At 34.3% G+C, this 19,221-nt stretch overlaps 1 protein-coding gene across 2 annotated transcripts; it reads left to right on the top strand.

The window, feature by feature from the left end:
- The first annotated feature begins 430 nt into the window (after positions 1 to 430).
- On the top strand, positions 431 to 18,878 carry LOC128211782 (catenin alpha-2-like). 2 transcript variants are annotated; one of them, XM_052916836.1, is made up of 23 exons: positions 431 to 512; positions 3,767 to 3,865; positions 4,100 to 4,289; positions 4,694 to 4,860; positions 5,356 to 5,475; positions 6,206 to 6,295; positions 6,931 to 7,104; positions 7,386 to 7,589; positions 7,918 to 7,956; positions 8,710 to 8,790; positions 10,599 to 10,751; positions 11,031 to 11,123; positions 11,381 to 11,537; positions 11,702 to 11,902; positions 12,478 to 12,629; positions 13,030 to 13,099; positions 13,382 to 13,473; positions 13,747 to 13,883; positions 14,124 to 14,229; positions 14,568 to 14,702; positions 15,573 to 15,665; positions 16,616 to 16,636; positions 17,069 to 18,878. In XM_052916836.1, the coding sequence occupies exons 2-23, from the start codon at positions 3,776 to 3,778 to the stop codon at positions 17,231 to 17,233; spliced, it is 2,730 nt and encodes a 909-aa protein (XP_052772796.1). In that variant the 5' UTR covers positions 431 to 512; positions 3,767 to 3,775; the 3' UTR covers positions 17,234 to 18,878. The 2 variants fall into 2 exon arrangements, with proteins under 2 accessions (XP_052772796.1, XP_052772797.1); XM_052916837.1 differs by lacking the exon at positions 7,918 to 7,956.
- Positions 18,879 to 19,221: the final 343 nt, after the last annotated feature.

Here is a 19,221-nt window from a genome sequence, read left to right as displayed (position 1 = left end):
ATGATTATGATGGTGGTGGTGGTGGTGGTGGTGTGGTGGTGGTGGTGGTGGTGGTGGTGGTGGTGTTGTTGGTGGTGGTAGTGGAGGTGATAATGCTGCTGCTGATGGTGATGCTGCTGCTGATGATGATGGTGATGGTGGTGTTGGTGGTGGTGATGCTGCTGCTGCTGATGATGATGATGATGAACGTTGGGGTCTATTACAATAATTTCAGCCGATAATTTTATTTGACATTCTTCAAATATTTGGCTGTTCCGTTAGGTTGATTCACATGAAATTTAAAATATTTACATTGAAAATGCATTAGATGAGCACATATCCTTACAATTAGCTGCTAAACAAAGTGACAAATAATTGTTAAACCTTATATGATATTCTTTTTTCTAAATTTCATACCTAATGGAAGAAAATTGAGATACCAATTATTTTTAGTCAGCAAATGGAATAGCGGAAGTTCAATTAGTCATCATCCGGAAAAAACAACAAATGAACAGTTGATATTAAATTTTACAGTAAGTTTCTACATTTAGTACATGAAACGTATATTTACTGGTCATATGATACATTCTTTATCACAACGTTTTTACTTGCCTTAGAAGCAAATGTTCGAAACATTTTTTTCATTCACGTTCAATTATTTTGACGCATATTTCGTTGTTGTTTATCTACCCCACCCAAAATGGCAAATTCTATGGTCGTTCGGCATTCTTGTTTCAGGAATTGTTTTCTCCAATTTGATGACAGAGATAAATTCAAAATTCCATTAATATGAATTCTCTAGATACAATTTGTTTCCTTATAAATCCACACTTGCCTGGCATAGGAACTATGTTCGGCCAATCTAGAATACTGGTTGAGAAGCAGTTTCCGACAGAAAGCAGTTTCCGACAAATCGCTTTTTTGCGCACTTTCTTTTGATCTTCATAAAGAAGGTATTGCAATTCAATTATATGGTTACTAGGCAATCAAAAGTTGAAGTTTTTACCGAGACACGTAAATAACTTTTATTATTATTTAATGTTTAATGTTTATTTTTCAATTTGTACACAAACTTGCACGTGGGGGATCGTCACGCGCAGCGCATTGCGCATGCGTGTAAACCTAATTTGCATATCTATGAATAGCTACAAGGTTGTCCTTAATTGACTTATACAAACGATGATCATTGTGTACATATTTGTAAACACTGTTGTCATGCTAGTTTCACACCCATATTCACTAAAATGATTACTAACACAAGTTCTTAGTAGAAATGAAACAAAATATCATTGATATTTAGTGTCTGCCTGATTTCCAGAATGATGATTGACTGGCGTAAGTTTTTAGGTTTAATTTTTGGTAAATGCTGAAAAATTAAATAATAGTTCTCGTATTATAGTCTTCTATTTAGTATATTGAATAAATGGATAAAAAAAAACACACAATAGGCACCTAAAATCTGCCGCGTATTTGATTTGTCGGAAACTGCTTCTCGTCAACAGCTAATCAGAACAGTATAAGTACCCTCTTGGTGCCCCCATTAGATACACTATATGTGACGTCACACATGTGAAAAATATATGAACAATAGCAGCTTGAGCTGTAGTTATCTAAAATGTGAACAATTTTAGTAGGAATTTTAACACGTATGAATAAATCAACAAACACTTGTAAAAACTGTCGGAAACTGCTTCTCAACCAGTACCGGCTAGAATAGCACAATACATTTTTGGCAAAAATACATTGCTGCTGTGCCGTTGGAGCGATTGTAAATCACAGGGATAAATTCATAGGTTGGTATTTGTGACACCGCATTCGTCTGTTGTTACCGCGTACCACCTCTGAAAACATGGTTCGTGGTATATTGCTCAATGCAGTGATACAGCTTACCAAGACATAGTGGTATATTGACAGGTGTTGCTGGTACAAAATGGCTTCACCCGATTGTGAGGTTAAACAATCTAATTCCCCACGCTTGATAATTAGGTCGCTGGAATATTAAGTGTTTGTTAAAGCATTTTTGGAAAGAAGTTAATTGATACTAAAATACGGGTGCAGGACGAAGTGAACCATTTCACAAGTGAACCAGTTCCTAAGTGTACCATTTCAGGACCAAGTGAACCACATATGTATTATATAGTGGCTATTGTGTGATGGCACACTGTCTGAAAGGTGATAATAACTAGTAATTATCGCCATTTGAATGCAAGACTCAAGAGTAATTACCAATTAATAAGGCCAATTAAAATTAAAGTACAATTATCCATTAATTACACCCACACTTATTTGTTTTTGGGACATGATTGAGGTGTAAATAACAAACATAGATAATTTTTTGAAAATATATGAAATAAAATTCAACAAAGTATGATGTATTGATAATATATTCATTATAAGGATTAAATAAAAAGGTATTTTGTTTTTCATTTTTCTTTTCCTTTTTTCAAAACATTGTTATATCAAAATACATAATTCTAATAAATAAACACTTAGATATGATTAACAATTTATTCATATTATTTATTAAATCATTTATACTCAGGAAAATAAACTCTGAAACATAATATTACATTAAGAGAATATTCACTATATAACATATAGATGGTTCACTTCGTCTCACCAAGTGGTTCACTTAGTCCTGGTTCACTTGGGAAGTGGTTCACTTCGTCCTACATTCCTAAAATACACCTAATGAGTTTGCATAAGTAGATCTGTTCGTTATATACGGGTCATTGTTGTAAGAGCAGAGGTCATTGTATGTTTTTGTAGGTGTCAAAACTAATAAAACAAAAATTGAATTTAGTCTTCATTTAAAAAGTTATCATTGCACAAAGTGTTTGTTTAAATGTGATTTGTTATGTGTTAAATTCATTTACTCCTCTATGAATAATTGATAATGGTTAATGTGTCACATACAGACACAATAGTTCAGAAATTATTCATATAAATCCTTATGTACACTGTGAGTTGAAAGTTTTTACCAGCGATTTATTTGTTTATGTGTGGGTAAATGCCAAATGAATATTGTCCTGCCTTTGTAAAAATTAACATTGAGTCATTGCTATGATTTTTGCCTCTGTTTTTATTTCATCTTAAAGCAGCCAACATTTAGGTTTAGTCATCATTATTATTTTTGTTCTTTGTGAATATTCAATATTCACAAAGAACAAAAATAATAATGATGACTAAACCTTTCCTAACGCAGAGAAAACATATTTAATTCTTTATTTTTTTTCTGCAGATTTTGTAATTTTTCACCATACCCTGCGATATAAGCATTTCACTCACCAATTAATTTCTATAATTTGCACTGCATCGAGTCAATGTTTCATGAAACATACCTATGTAAGAAATGTATTTAAAATTATTAAATGAATAATCAAAAAGTGGGGCTCTAGCTAACTTGAGCTTCCATTTTTTTCTTTTTTAAGAAAACCTGTATATAATGCATTAAATTCATATTTTCTGCGAAACTAGGTTCTTTCTTTTTAAAATGCTGTTGTTTAAGCCGATCTACCCCCAATGTCTGAGTGGGGATGTTATCTGTATACCTTGTACCTGCTCTGGTAACATCAGTCTGTTAGTAACCATTTTATTCCAGGCACCAGTGTTTTCAATGCCTTGTGATGACATGCCCTGGATTAATTTACGTTTTTGGGCATGGCCATTTACATCAGCTCAATTTTGTATTAGTAACCTGTATGTAAATATTCCAGCAAATCAACAGAACTCATTTATACTTCAAACTGAAAATTTAAAGAATAAATGTTAATTTTCTTTCCATCAGATTATCACCATGGGGACTCTCAACATAAAATGGGATCCAAAGAACCTAGAAATTCGCACCAAGTCCGTGGAGAAGACGCTTGAACCACTTGTGACACAGGTAAAAACTAGTTGTGATTATATTGCACGTAATAACTGAATGAAGAACTCTGTCCAGTACTAACAGTGCTTTAAATCTTATATGGAAAATAATGCTGTAGATTTGAAAAAATAATGCTGTAGATTTGAAATTAAATATTTTTATTATATCTATATGAAAGGGCTTATACATGTAATTTTTATTGTATCTTCTATTGTCAACTTATTATTAACATGCTGTATTTATATCAAACAGGTAACAACACTTGTTAACCAGAAAGGACCCTCAACCAAGAAGAAAGGCCGCTCCAAGAAGGGAAATGTGTTGGCTGCAGCTGTACAGCAGGCCACCCACAACTTCGTGGAGCAGGGAGAAGATATTGCTAATGAAAACCCTGATGTGAAAGAAGACATGCTTGCTGCTGTCGAGGAAGTCAGGAAAACTGGTACTTATAATGAGGCCCATTAAGGCCACCACTTAAAATTAGCCTTTTCTCATATCCAAGAATAAATGATGTAGTCAGTTGGGTTTACTAAAAAAATATTCTGTTTTATATAATTATCAGAGTTAAATAAACAAAGGAGAATGGAAAGCTGGACCAGAAATGATTTACACATATGAAGTTTTAGTCCAGTACCATGTTCATGTCATTGTTGAAGTATCTGTAGTTATTTCTGATAACATTAATAATTGAAAGTGCAACTTCAAAGATTTTAACCATTTTTGATTGCACAATTTACAGTCATGTGCATGAATGTAATTCTGTTTCTTTTATTTAATTTTATGTTAAATTGTATGCTTAGTCATGGGCCATGAAAACAATTCTTAAAACTTGTCCTCTCATGTCAGGTGATGCTATGGGCCTGGCATCATCAGAGTTTGCTGCTGACCCTTGCTCATCAATGAAGCGTGGGGCAATGGTTCGGGCGGCCAGGGCCCTGCTGTCGGCGGTCACCCGTCTCCTTATTCTGGCCGACATGGTAGACGTGCACCTTCTATTGAAATCACTCAGAGTGGTAGGTACATCTTTTCAGTCTGTTTTATGCTTACAAGTTATACGATTGACCTGCAATCAGCCATAGACATGTACTTTTGTACACAATCCAGGGTCAGAAAGTTGCTTGGCTACTCTAGGTATACATGTCTTCCTATGTTTCCTAAATCTGTTTTCTATGAAGGAGTAGTACTGTATAACTGTATACTATATTCAATATTATTAATGGAGTATTGAGTCACATCTCAAAAGAGAGAAGTAATAATATTGATCTTTACCTTTTCAATCTTTACTTTGACATATGTATTATTATAGTATGTGTTGTTTCAATGTTTTTTCATATGGTAAATATTAATGTCTATACTAATTCACGCAATGTTTGATACTATCATCATGTTTAAGTTTGGTTGCATCACTCTCCAACTTCCTTTATAGTCTAATTGACTTTGTTCTGTGTAAAAAAAAATATATGCTGCAGTATTAATTTAATGATGATCTCTGTGTATTTTATATGTAGGTTGAGAATGATCTTGACCGTATTCGTAATGCGTCAAGCCAGCAGGAGTTGATGGACAGCTTCAAGGAGTTTGGAAAGAGTGTCGTGGAGCTGTCAGAGAGGGCTGCCCAAAGACAGGCTGTAAGTAGATGATTGGTTGGTAGCTTAAATTACATTGAAGTTTGATAGAATTATACCTTTGAAATTAGAAAAAAAGTTTAAAGTGCTGACAGGGCTTCTGTTAAAGGAAGTTTGGAAGTATATTACTCCTTAGAAATGGGTTAAAACTTCCAAAATTGATTCTTTGGAAGTATGAAAACTTCCATAAATTAGAAGAAAACTTCCTAAGTTGAAAACTTGGAAGTTCAAAATATCAAACCCTTTTGTCAATATTACTTTTATGGTCACAATTTCAATCAGTTTAACTATTTTAAGTAAAATTAATTATTATAATACATAAGTCTGTGAATTTAGCAAGTTAAAGTTGCAAATTATTTGATTTTTATTATATACTTGTTGAAAAATAATTGAAAAAGATATTGTATGCGGGAGACTTAAACTTCCACTTTTCAGTATAAAACTTCCAAAATTGATAGGAAGTTCATACTTCGAGTGTCAAATTATTAATGGAAGCCCTGGCTGACATTTATTTCATCATTTGTCATGCAGTAAAATGTTTTGAGTTACTGGATAAAAGCATTACACAGTATATCCTTAGAAAGCCAATTTATAAGTCCTATATGCCCTTGCCTTTTCAAGAGTATATACTATGAGAGCAAAATGGATCCATTAGAGTGTTAATGCATAACAGTGTGCTGGTGATTGTGGGAGACCATATATATGTACATATGACCACCTGTATGGATTTCAGGACTTGAAGGATCCGAGGCGGAGGGATGACTTGGCGGCCTCCCGGGCCACACTAAAGAAGAGCAGCATGATGCTCCTTACTGCCTCTAAGGTACATATACTGTGTATATCGGCTGTTATGATACGGTACATTACAATTTTTAACAAACATTGTAACTACTGTGTGTACATGTTAAATGGAAACAATGACCCCCTTGTTCAGAACTTAGTTAAACTTAAATACATAGTTTAATAACAAATTTCTGAACAATATCACTTTATGATGTAACATTGTAGAATACAACACATTTACCTCTTGATTTTTGCAATACAGAAAAGAGTAAATTTCCCAAACAAAAGAGAAGTACTAGTTAATATTTTAATTTGTATATATGTGTACTGTTGAACTTTTCAAACATACTTGCATGAACAATTTAAAGCAGTTATGCTAGGAATTACATATTGGTTGAAATCATAGTCGATCATCTAAAATGATCAGTCAAGTCATTTCATGATTTTTAGATTAGTTAATTGAAATCTTAAGTTCATATTTTTTTTGAAGATAAACATACTAAACAAAGAATAAAAATGAACAAAAATAATATAATTTTCAAGTAGTAGGGTATTTCAATGACAATATTATTTTTAACACCTACTCCCGTGACCACAATCTTGTTAAAGGTGGGCTTTTGTGATCACAAGAAAAATGCAATACATCAATGTTACAACTTGTTATTCATTGTCTAGGCGTATGTGCGACATCCAGAGCTAGCAGCAGCAAGGGCCAATAGAGATTGGGCATATGAGCAGCTGTGTAACGCCGTCAACACAATATCTGGGGTTGCCCAGGCAACAGGACAGTCCAGTGCACATCCGTATGAGGGGGCAGGAGAACTCGCAGCTGCATTAGATGAACTTATGGTGGGTCTCATGTTGAACCTGCTTGTTCCCAGCCTTTACAGTGTTTAGATTGTAAAAATTTAATCTGATACATTACTTCTTTTTCCGCTGTTTGTTTTTATTGGTAAGGGACTCAAATTTACAAGAACATAACAAGAGCAGCTAAGCATTGCCAAAACATCAAGCAAGAACACACTCTAAAAGATGTACTTTTCTGTCAATCTTTCTGTCATGTAGAACATGAAAATTCAACTTCCAATATTTCAGTTGTTTAATAGACAAACATTATGATTTCAATTCAGCAAAAGGTGATCATGGATCCTCTCACATACAATGAGGTTCGAACGCGTCCCTCCCTCGAGGAGAGATTGGAGAGTATCATCAGCGGAGCCGCACTCATGGCCGACTCAGCGTGCACAAGAGACGACAGACGGGAGAGGATTGTACAGGAGTGTAACGCTGTCAGACAGGCACTACAGGATCTCCTCACTGAGTACATGAACAATGTAAGTACTGAAAACACAAGTTCTATGAAAAATCTTGACAAGTTATTGATAACAATTACTCAAAACGAAAAATGAAATTATTGTGGTTTAGTTCTGAAATATACAAATTGAAATTATGTTTCCCTCATATGTTTTGAATATGGAAGAAATCAGGATGATAAGAGAGATTTCTCATCTTTTGTAACAAAAAAAGGTAGACTTGTTATGTAAGCAGTAAAGATATACGGACAATAATGAGTAAAACTAATATCTGAAGTATATACCATCTTTTACGATAAGTTACCATTTTTGCAAGTTGTCTCAATACTCAATGATGTTTGAATTAAAGTGTAGGCCAAAGTTCCCTATCAGAAAGACGAGGTTTAAGGTACAGTTACTGGCCTTGCTTAAGCATGAAAGTTCAGATTGTTATATTTGAAAGATACAGTCACATCATTTGTTATATATCCATAGATGTCTTTTCAATCTTGTGTTCTGTTACATATCCCCCCCTAAACTGTGTCCTCATGTCCAGGAAAGAATGTTACTAATTTCATGTTATGGCATGAGAAATGAATTGATTTATGTATACATGTTTTAGGTGTTGAACTGTGTATTGTTACAATCTACTAACACAGTTGCTGAATTGTTATCGAAACAAATTAAATGTTTGATTTAGACTCAATAACATAGCAAAATATAACACAACTGTTATTTTCAATGTATTAAAAAAATGAAGCAGGTTTGTTCACGTATTAGTTATGCATGAAGAACATTTCTTCGTTTCTGTTCACAGACATTGATGATGCTAGTACACCATGTATTTATACCTTGACAATAGTGAACGTTAGAAAATAAGAACATGTATTCCTTAAGCATTCATGCAACTATAGAGGGATGTGGATATGTCTTGGATAAGTAATTTTATACATGTTTTGTTAAGACAGACATCCATGTAAAACAAATATTAGGTCTGGCCTATTTCTGTATTTTGCTTATATTTATGTGAAAATTTAAGCCTGAAATAGCCATATTTTTTTGCTCTTCTTGGTGAGCAAATATTCATTATAACTATTGTCTATTACTCTCAGAACTATATCATTTACCAGCAAGTTAAACCATGTACCCTTGTATGTTCCAGGCTGGTAGATCTGAGCCGAGTGAAGCCTTGGAGAGGGCCATTGACAACATGCAGAAGAAGACCAAGGACCTACGGAGACAGGTGTGTAGGAATATTGTTCAAGGGTAAAATGTAATTGAGGGAAACAAAGGGCTAGCTAGAGCATTGTAGCCTCTAGATATTACTTAGCTTATCTCTTTCGGAGAACAAAAGTCGAGGTATTGTCATAGCCTTGATGTCATTGCTGTCGTCTTTGTAGTGCAAACACTTACACCACTTTATCTTCTAATGAAACTTGGTACACATGTTAGCAGATACAATATGCACATGTACAGCAAGTCCCATAACTCTGAATTTGATAACTGTTGAGTTATGCCCCTTTTCGACTGAAAAACAACAGACTAGCCTTCACTCTGCTATTGATATTTTTTTGGTTTTTATACTACTCGCCCCAGCGTCGGCGTCGGTGTCCGGTTAAAGTTTTAGGGCAAGTTGGGATTTTCACTTATAAGTCCAATACCTTTCATTCAATTGAGTTTATACTTCACACAGTTGTTCAGGGCCATCACATGATGAGGTTAGATAACTCCATATTATTCTTTACACAGAATATGGCCCCTGATTGACTATGGAACTTAGGTTAAAGTTTTAGGGCAGGTTGGGATATTTATAAATAACTTCTATACCCTTTGTACAATTGACTTAATACTTTACACAGTTGTTCAGGACCATCACACAATGAGGCAACATATCTCCATATTATCCTTAATACAAGTTATGGCCCCTGATTGACTTAGGTTAAAGTTTAAGGGCAGGTTAAAGTTTTAGGGCAAGTTGGGATTTTCACTTAAAACTCCAATACCATTCATTCAATTGACTTAATACTTCACACAGTTGTTCAGAGCCATCACATAATGAGGTTAGATAACTCCATATTATCTTTTATACAAATTATGGCCCCTGAATGACTATGGAACTTAGGTTAAAGTTTTAGGGCAGGTTGGGATATTTATTAATAACTTCTATACCCTTCATTCAATTGACTTAATACTTCACACAATTGTTCAGGACCATCACCCAATGAGGTTACATAACTCCATATCCTTAATACAAGTTGTGGCCCCTGTTTGACTTAGGTTAAAGTTTTAGGAGGGTAAAGGTTAAGGGCAAGTTGGGATTTTAATAAAAAAAACTTCTATACCTTTCATTCAATGCACTTAAAAATTCAAAATTATTTACAACCATCTTACAACAAGAAACATAACTCCATTTTTACCCTAAATACAAATTATGTCTCTTGAATATTTTTTTTATTTCTTTTGACAGGCACATTTTTACATTGAATCTTAACCATTTTTTTACCAAGGGAAAACAAGGAGGGCGATGCTATATGGCCCTTGAACTTTTTTTATTATTATTTTTTTTTTTTTAATTTTATTTTAATTTCTTTTGAAAGGCATATTTGTATATTCTTTACCACATTTTCATAATGGGAAATCAAGTTATTTGAATGACTTGCGTCATTTTTCGGGTGGTGGGAGGGCAGCATCAAAGTCACCTTATGTATTGAATAATTTTAGTTAGGTTTGAAATAAACAGACCAAACTTGGTAATATTACAACGAGGCGAAGTAGCGCGCGCTGTCTTTCGACAGCTCTTGTTGATTTCCTTCTAAAATATTGATAGATTTATTTTGATTTTCATTTGGTCATCCATTAATACAAAATCATGTCATAGCATTAGTATAAAAGTTTGCATTTCTTTCAAACTTGAAAATAACTTGTATGACAATTAACTTTGTCTGAAAAATCATTTAAAAAAAAAAAGTCTAGAAAAAGTGCATAACACATCTTATGTTTATTCTAAAACAAAATGAAATTTTAACCTTTTACTTTGTGACTGTATTACAGCTACGTAAAGCAGTTGTCGACCATGTGTCAGACTCTTTCCTTGAGACCAATGTGCCGTTGCTTGTGCTGATTGAGGCTGCCAAGGCCGGGGATGAGAAGGGAGTGGAGGAATACGCCGTTGTGTTTGCTGATCATGCTAACAAACTGGTCGAGGTCAGTAAATGGAAGGGTTGATTCAGATTAACCTGGTTAATCAACTTTATATTTAGCTCTTGCATAAAATTTGAATTTGAAGAAAAAACAAATATTAATTTAAATTCTTGTTTAATGGTAAGATAAGTGGATAAAAGATTTATTATGGGCATCATTAAATTATTATCAGTGTGACCAAGTGCCTTATAAACAATGTACATTGAAGCACATTTTTTGTCTGTACCAAGTAGCAAAGACCCTCCTTTATAGAAGTAAAGCGTATGATATGTGTGATTTCAGGTGGCAAACCTGGCATGTTCCATGTCCAGCAATGAGGAGGGAGTGAAGATGGTTCGACTGGCAGCGGCTGAAATAGAAAAACTGTGCCCTCAGGTGATACTTGATTTCCACTTTGTGTGTTCATATAATCTTTTGAATTAGGACGTAGGATTTCCACAAAGCGTTTTGTTCCTCAATAGGTCTGTATACATTTATAACAGGTATTTTATCGTGTATTATCAACAAAATCTTAAGTACTTTTTAATATGTGCTAAACACTCAACATGCTGTTAACACACTTATTTTTCATCCTGTGTACCTACATTTTAGGCTTCCAACTATTAATACATATGTTACCCCCATTCACCCAGGTGATCAATGCAGCCCGTGTACTGGCAGCGAGGCCGAGGTCCAAGGTTGCCCTTGAGAACATGGACGTGTTCAAAGATGCCTGGGAAAACCAAGTTAGGCTGCTCACAGACGCTGTAGATGATATCACCACCATAGATGATTTCCTCGCTGTCTCAGGTGTGTCCGCACTCTTGTATTTTACAGAAGCATTCCGCTTGTAATTTATATAGGTACTGTCAACATTTCGATTCAGTATGGCTTCATCAATGTAATACTTTGAATTAAACAAAACTACATTTTAAAGAAACACTGTACTAATAAAATCATATATTCGATTCCAGAAAGCCACATTCTGGAGGATGTGAACAGGTGTGTGTTTGCCCTGCAAGAAGCAGATGCTGACACACTTGACCGCACTGCGGGAGCCATACGGGGCCGCTCCGCCCGCGTGTGTAATGTCGTGTCTGCTGAGATGGACAACTACGAGCCCGGGCCATACACCGACCGTGTCATGGAGGCAGTTATCCTGCTGCGGGACCAAGGTAAGAGGACATTTGATGACTTGAACAGAAACCGTATAATGATGTGGCTATACCGTATAATGATGTGGCTATAGCGTATAATGATGTGGCTATACCGTATAATGATGTGGCTATACCGTATAATGATGTGGCTATAGCGTATAATGATGTGGCTATACCGTATAATGATGTGGCTAAACCGTATAATGATGTGGCTATACCGTATAATGATGTGGCTATACCGTATAATGATGTGGCTATAGCCTTTTTGTAGAAGTGTCATAAGTATCTTTAATGTTTAACCTGACTGAAAACCTTTGATTGATATTCATTATGAAACTTGAAAAACTCAGTAAATGTTGCCTGTATGCTTCAGACATGTACAACTATACAGCATCACTCTTATTAACTTTTTGTTATAATCCTTTGATGAAATTTGAAACAAATGCGCATTAGTTGGTATCTGCTTCAGCTTCCTTTAGGTATCCTGTTAGTAAGATTTGTCAGATGAACTCTCTTTGAGTGAAAATTTAAAAGGACAAAAAGTATGCAAAACACTGACTTTCATTTTGCTACATGTTATTTTGTTCTTTTAGTGATGCCAAACTTTGCTGAGAAGGTTGAGATTGCTGTAGATGCCCTTTCCCAGAATGCACCTGAGCGTATAGATGACAATGAGTTCATTGATGCCAGCAGACTTGTGTATGACGGTGTACGAGACATCAGACAGGCAGTGCTTATGAACAGGGTAGGGTATATGTGTACTTTCCTGTAGCCTTATGTTCAATTAAGATTATAAAATCATTATTTAGTATTAAAAAGTATTATAACTCCTGTTAATTGAGGTTGTCAAGATTTAATCTATTGATATAAAACACAAAAAGCATGTATGTATCAAGGTCAATTGACCAGTCACCAGATGTCAATCAAACAATCAATTGACCAATAACAGGATTATGTTTTATTGAAGCACATGGTGGCATTATCCAATGGATGATCTGAAAAACCTCGCCGAATGATCTGGACAAGTTGCAGGAATGGGTGTGGCGACTGGTCAACCACTTTAGTTCATGTTTATGGAATTATTTTTGCTTGACAAGACTTATGTTGATGATCACCACAATGTTGTTGTTGTTGTTACATTCCAGGCGCCGGAGGACCTGGACACAGACACAGACCTGGAGGATGAGGTTGATCACTATGACACACGATCTAGATGTAAGTACACTATTCACATCATTAAAAAATCATAGCTTTTAATCATTCACAGGGCATAAAATATCAATCAATGAATGGGATCCTTTGGATTTGGGCGATGTTCTTTTATAAGTAAAAACTGATGTTATTTGTGTTTGGTAATACAGGAAAAATAAATAGAATAATAGAATGATATAATTTAATGTCTGAAGTGTTAGGATAGAGTCATGATGCGTTGTTGAACCTCTGTCTTACAACGCATTACCTTATCGTTTCAATGACTATATCGTATACATTGTACAGCGAGTTACCAGACGGACGTGGATGACATCCATGGGAAGTCTGACCGGGCCATGATGAGAGCCCTGCCACAAGAGGAGAAGGAACAGATTCAGGTATGTGCCGGCTTATATACATGTACATGTATTATCATGTTGCAAAAGTTTTAAGTGGTTTACAAGCCTTGAAGGGTCCTGTAAACCACAACTGTGTTTGCATGTATGTTTGTATTTGCTTAACTATTTGACTACTGGATTTGTCCTTGTAGTTTTCATTATATCATTGTATAATGAAGTGTTATTTTTCAATTGAAAGTTTTATTTAATTTATTACAATGTTATAGTAGGTAACTTAAGGATGTTGCCATACATGTATATTGTGTTTTGTAGGCTCAGTTTGAAATGTTCCGTATGGAGAAGCAGAAGCTGGACATGGAGGTTGCCAAGTGGGACGACAGGGGCAATGACATCATCGTCATCGCCAAGCAGATGTGCATGATTATGATGGAGATGACTGACTTCACCAGGTAAACATGACCATGGTTGAGCTCATCCCCTACACTTTACAGCACTTTATCAACATTTCTGTAGTCAGTAAATATGACCAGAAATTAGTTTTGCTGAATAATGCTGTACATAAGTCATTTAATTTCATGTTTAATTTCTTGCTATGCATGTAATAGAAAGGAATATATGTTAACACATAGTTGATAACGATATTTATGTAATAGTGAGTTGTTTTACTAAGCATCTCCATGTTCATTCAGAGGTCGAGGCCCCTTAAAGAGCACCATGGATGTGATCAATGCAGCCAAGAAGATTTCTGAGGCTGGAACCAGTCTGGATGCTCTAGCTGTTAAAGTTGCAGAACAGGTACATATGTCATCTCAGTTGTTATGGTATAATATTGACACTCCTATTAAAATTTCTTAGCTGAACACATATAGATGAATGCAAAATCTTTGGAAAACTTCTAATTAAGCAAAACAACTTATATGATGTTTAATGCAGTAAAAGTGTATGTGTTGTTGATAAAACGTTTAACGTCATTGTTGCTGATGTGGATTATTAAAATGGAGAAGAGAAGACTACTTTTAATTAAGGGAATCATATTCATATGATGTTAGGTTAAAAATATATTATGCTGTGAATTAACCAGAATAAATAGTTTATAATTATACAAAGAATCCATGTTTTTCTTTCCACTCCAGTGTCCAGACTCTGCCTCCAAGAAGGACTTGATGGCATATCTACAGAGAATAGCCCTGTACTGCCACCAGCTGAACATTACCAGTAAAGTGAAGGCCGATGTACAGAGTGTTGGAGGAGAGCTGATTGTCTCTGGGGTGAGTTGGTTTAGCAATATTCACAATACTAGTATTACTTGATGAAAAATTAAACCAGGGCTTCCATTAAGAATATGAAACTGGAAGTATGAACTTCCCGTCCAACAATTTTTGAAGTTTTTCACTGAAATGTGGAAGTTTAATTGATCCAAATACAATCTTTTTCCACTATTTTTCAACTAATATGTTAAAAATCAAGTAATTTTCAACTTTAACTTGCCAAATTTAATAAAGCATTTTATTACAATTATTCATTTTACTTAGAGACTGATTAGAATTGTGACCATAAAATCAATGTTCACACATTATAGTTCTGATATTTTGAACTTCCAAGCTATTTACTTTCAAAGTTTTCTTTAAAATTATGGAAGTTTTTGTACTTCCAAGGAATCAATTTCTAGGGAGTAATATACTTCCAAACTTCTTTTAATGGAAAAATTAAACATCTTTAATGGTAATTTGATGTGTGTATAAAAGTCTCCTCCATTATTTTGGAGCACAGAGTGATGTTTAGTGTTGGAGGAGAGCTTTGTCTGGATGATTAAAGTTAAATTCATTAAGATTGTGAAATTGGTAAACTGCTGTTATATTTAATCAAGCGAACATTTTAAGGGTGAGTATTGGAGCTATCTAGTCTGTCAAGGTGGCGGTAAATTGTGCTTTTGTAAAAGTTTATAGATTGAACTATTTTTCACTGTTTAAGATTGATACCCAGTAAATGCAATCAAACATACTCATTGTATCATTGTTTCCCGGGTAAGTTTAAATAGCAACATCATAGAGGCACTGCTGCTTGGCCTTATGTGAAGGTAATAGAACAATGCCCAAAATAACTAAAACCTAATCAAGCCATTTACTCCTTGATTTCAGTTGGACAGTGCCACATCCCTTATCCAGGCAGCCAAGAATCTGATGAATGCTGTGGTGTTGACAGTGAAGGCCTGCTATGTCGCTTCTACCAAGGTACTGGAAACATCACTTTCATGCCTTTTTTAGCATTTCACTGGTATTTCTAAAACGTCTTAATTTCAAAATAATTTCAAGGTCAAATTTAAAGATATTTCTACTGTTTGCAATTGCAATTCAAGGTTTTGAAACATTGAATGAATGTGGCTTTTTCTCCTCCCAAAACGACCTAGTGAATTTTAAATTAAGTGCAAAAATGGCCTATCAATCAACTTGAAAGAAACACACATGAAAGAAACACACATGTACTGCTGTCTATGATATTGGTTCATTGTTTTCCATAACACAGAGAACTGCTTACCCTGCAAATTAGCAATACATGTACATTGTGAATTGATTTCACTTCAACAGACCAATTAAGTTGGTAGCTTTAAATTACATTGGCAACAATGGAACTCTTTGAAGAGATGAAACTGACAGGTGAAAGCTGCCATTAAAGTGGTGCAAGTTGAGCAACTCTTAGGTTACGATTGTGCTTTGTTGAACTGATTGACAACCATGCTTTAGTAAACAGTATTAATTTAATAATTGTTTTTGATACATGGGTCTACATACATGTGAAATTCGCTTTAAGTCTATGCATATGAACGTTTTGGTCATTATAAAGCAATTATATCGTATTACTTGAATTATGATGGCTCAAGATGTTTTATAAATACCGGCACTGATTTCTGTAAGTTTGAACAATACTCTTTCATATAAACAGTATGATAAAAAGTGATTAATTAAAGTCATTCTAATGTGCAATTATATGGACCCTTTATTGTAATGTTCAATTTACTTTGGACATTAGTAATATGAGACTGGTTAAATCAAATGACAGAATGGCAAGAAGAGGGGACCAATTTGGCTTTAATACATGTATTTTATCTTTAAAAAAGCTTGAAACAAAACTTCATGATTTGTATGTTTTGAATATGTAATAAATGTTTTCTCTTATTTTTCAGTACAAGAACACTGGAAAGATGGTAAGTTAAAAGTTGTTCAGAATACTCCGGGGAAAAACTCTTTCTCATTTAAATCAACTAAGGCTGTGTTTTTATCCAACAAATATACCTTTCTTTAACATTCAACCATGGCAAATACTAGACAGTTGTTGCCATGGTAGATGATAGTATGTCAAAATCATTAAGTAACTAACTGCTTCTGTACAACAACATGGACATGGGTTCATACAGTATGGTATGTGTTCTGGACTTTTGTTCTGGTGTGTACCAAGGAAATCATCAAAACAGTTATTTATATTGGCTTATAGCTGTTACAATTCTGCTAAAAAATAATATGTTTTACTTGAACTAAGTATTACAAAGAAGACAGGTTCTACTTATATCATATGTAAACTATATACATTTTATCAGTCTATACCATACTCACACTGAACACATCATTATTTTCTGCAGACAATCGTTGCATGGAAGATGAAGCCTCCAGAGAAGAAACCATTGGTTCGTCGGGACGAGGGACGTGAATATGGGCGCATCAGTCGGGCTGCAGGCAAGAAGAAGATTGAGCCAATCAAGGCTCTTTCAGACTTCCAGGAGATCGATAAAGACAGCTTTTGCTGATCTAGACTTTGTTTTTAGAATCAAGATTTTCAGTGATCATGATTGCTGTGTAAAATGGCTGATGAAATGAGACTTTGAAAGGTGTTACTCTAGCAATATTTGTTTTCTAACACACAATAAGCAGTGATAGAAAAGTGTACCAAAAACTAAAAACAAATGTATTCATAGTCAGTTAATTGTTTGTGGGACAGCATTAGCAGTCTTGATTTTTGGTTTACTGATTAGTATTTTTTATAAAAAAGGTAGACTTTTGAATAGTTTAAGTGCTTAGGATGTGCGTGTCCATCCTGTTAATTAATACAGCCTTTGTATATCTACTAACTGCTACAACAAATTTCTAAGGGTTTGTAACTTGTCTAAAAATAGTAATCATGTATTAACACCTTAAATGTCAACAAAAATATCTGACCTTAAAAACATGTGCAATGAACATCGAATTTAACATGACAGCATTACGTCATGCTGCTTATCATTTTGAGACACAAAATTGACAATTATCCTTCATTCAATTCTGGGAGTACTTGATGCGTAATTTGCCAACACTGTTGGTAAAAGTCTACATATTGTCTAGATGGATATATCTTGTAACCAGTTGAATTGGTAGCCAGTTATTTATTTACTATAAGTAAAGAATTACTTTCTGTTATAAATGTTGAGGAAAATGTATGCATAGGACAAACATGCTTGTAGACTTGTAGTGCTGGTGCAGGATAGTTTGAGCTTTATTCAGAAATAAAAGTTTTCTTTTTTCAAAATTACAATGGCTTGTACATGGATGTATCTACATACATGTGTGTCATACATGGGTCTCTTCATATAAAAACTACATATCCATGCCAGATCCATGTCAATTGTCAAAACACTTGTGTACTTGCATAGGGTAAATCACATCAGATTTGCTTCCTGTGCTGTTGTGTGGTGGGTACACTTGTATGTACAAGAACACTTAACTGTATTATTGTGTATTTTCTCACATACTGCTAACTTGTTATAGATACATGTACACTTAGTGTCAAGCTTCAGATCATTCTTTACTATTCCAAGTTAGGTAGGCATGCTTCAGTTCAAATATTTACTACCGTAATGTTTTTTATGTTAGTGAGGATGGGCTTGGGTTGGCCATCCAGAAAAAACTCACATATATTTACCGAAAGCTACATGTCTTGGTAGATTTGTGTTGTAGAAAAGGATTTCTTTGTTTTATTACAGAGTTTCTTTACAGTGATTTTATAAGGGTTATATAACTATTTAAAGCGTTAGATTTATATTTTTGTGATTTTTTTTTTATTAATTACAGTGTGATTTATTTAGTTGTGTATTTTATATGCATGCCACTAGAAACAATATTTTTACATTCTGTATGCCATGTCATTTTAATGGCATGATATCAATTTGAAGATTCATCATTCATTTTTACGAATCTCTGTGTAAATAATATCATTATTTATGTACAGATACATTGTATGTTCATTTTCTCCAGTTTTGTTAGTAATCTACCTTCATTGATTTTTGTTTCAAATTCTAAATTATTATATTTAACACAAACTATCCATATCAAGCATTTGAAGCATTTTACACGGTTGTGAACCTCTTTATGACTGAAATCATTTTCATTTACTTTATGAATAAACCCACTAACAGACCACTACCTTGTTGGCGATGTATTTTATACTCATTTTCTTAACTGCTGATACAAAATGAAAACCAGCGTATAGAATATTTCTAATGATCATCCTCTATTACAATCTTTTAAAAGTGGTTTCATATACATGTATATGTTTGATATAAAATCAACAGGTATGTTAAACAAAACAATAACAGAGACAAGTAATATCTAGAAGATAGTTATGTGGACGAGTTGAATGAACCTCTTTTAAAACCCTCCTGTATACATTGTATGTCAATGTTTATTTTAGAAAGCAAAGCACACACCAGTGTAATTTAGATCTTACATTAATGTCTTCAAACCCTCTCTTAAACGGTTTCAT

This window comes from Mya arenaria, chromosome 12 (genome assembly GCF_026914265.1).
Source record: "Mya arenaria isolate MELC-2E11 chromosome 12, ASM2691426v1".
NCBI lineage: Eukaryota > Metazoa > Mollusca > Bivalvia > Myida > Myidae > Mya > Mya arenaria.
Note: the sequence above shows the minus strand (reverse complement) of the source record. Positions and strands in the feature narration are given on the sequence as shown.

Coding starts and splice junctions, on each gene's coding strand:
- LOC128211782 (XM_052916836.1), top strand. CDS start 3,776: ATGGGGACTCTCAACATAAAATGGGATCCAAAGAACCTAGAAATTCGC. Junction 4,290..4,693: donor CGAGGAAGTCAGGAAAACTG/GTACTTATAATG, acceptor CTCTCATGTCAG/GTGATGCTATGGGCCTGGCA. Junction 12,630..13,029: donor AGGCAGTGCTTATGAACAGG/GTAGGGTATATG, acceptor GTTACATTCCAG/GCGCCGGAGGACCTGGACAC.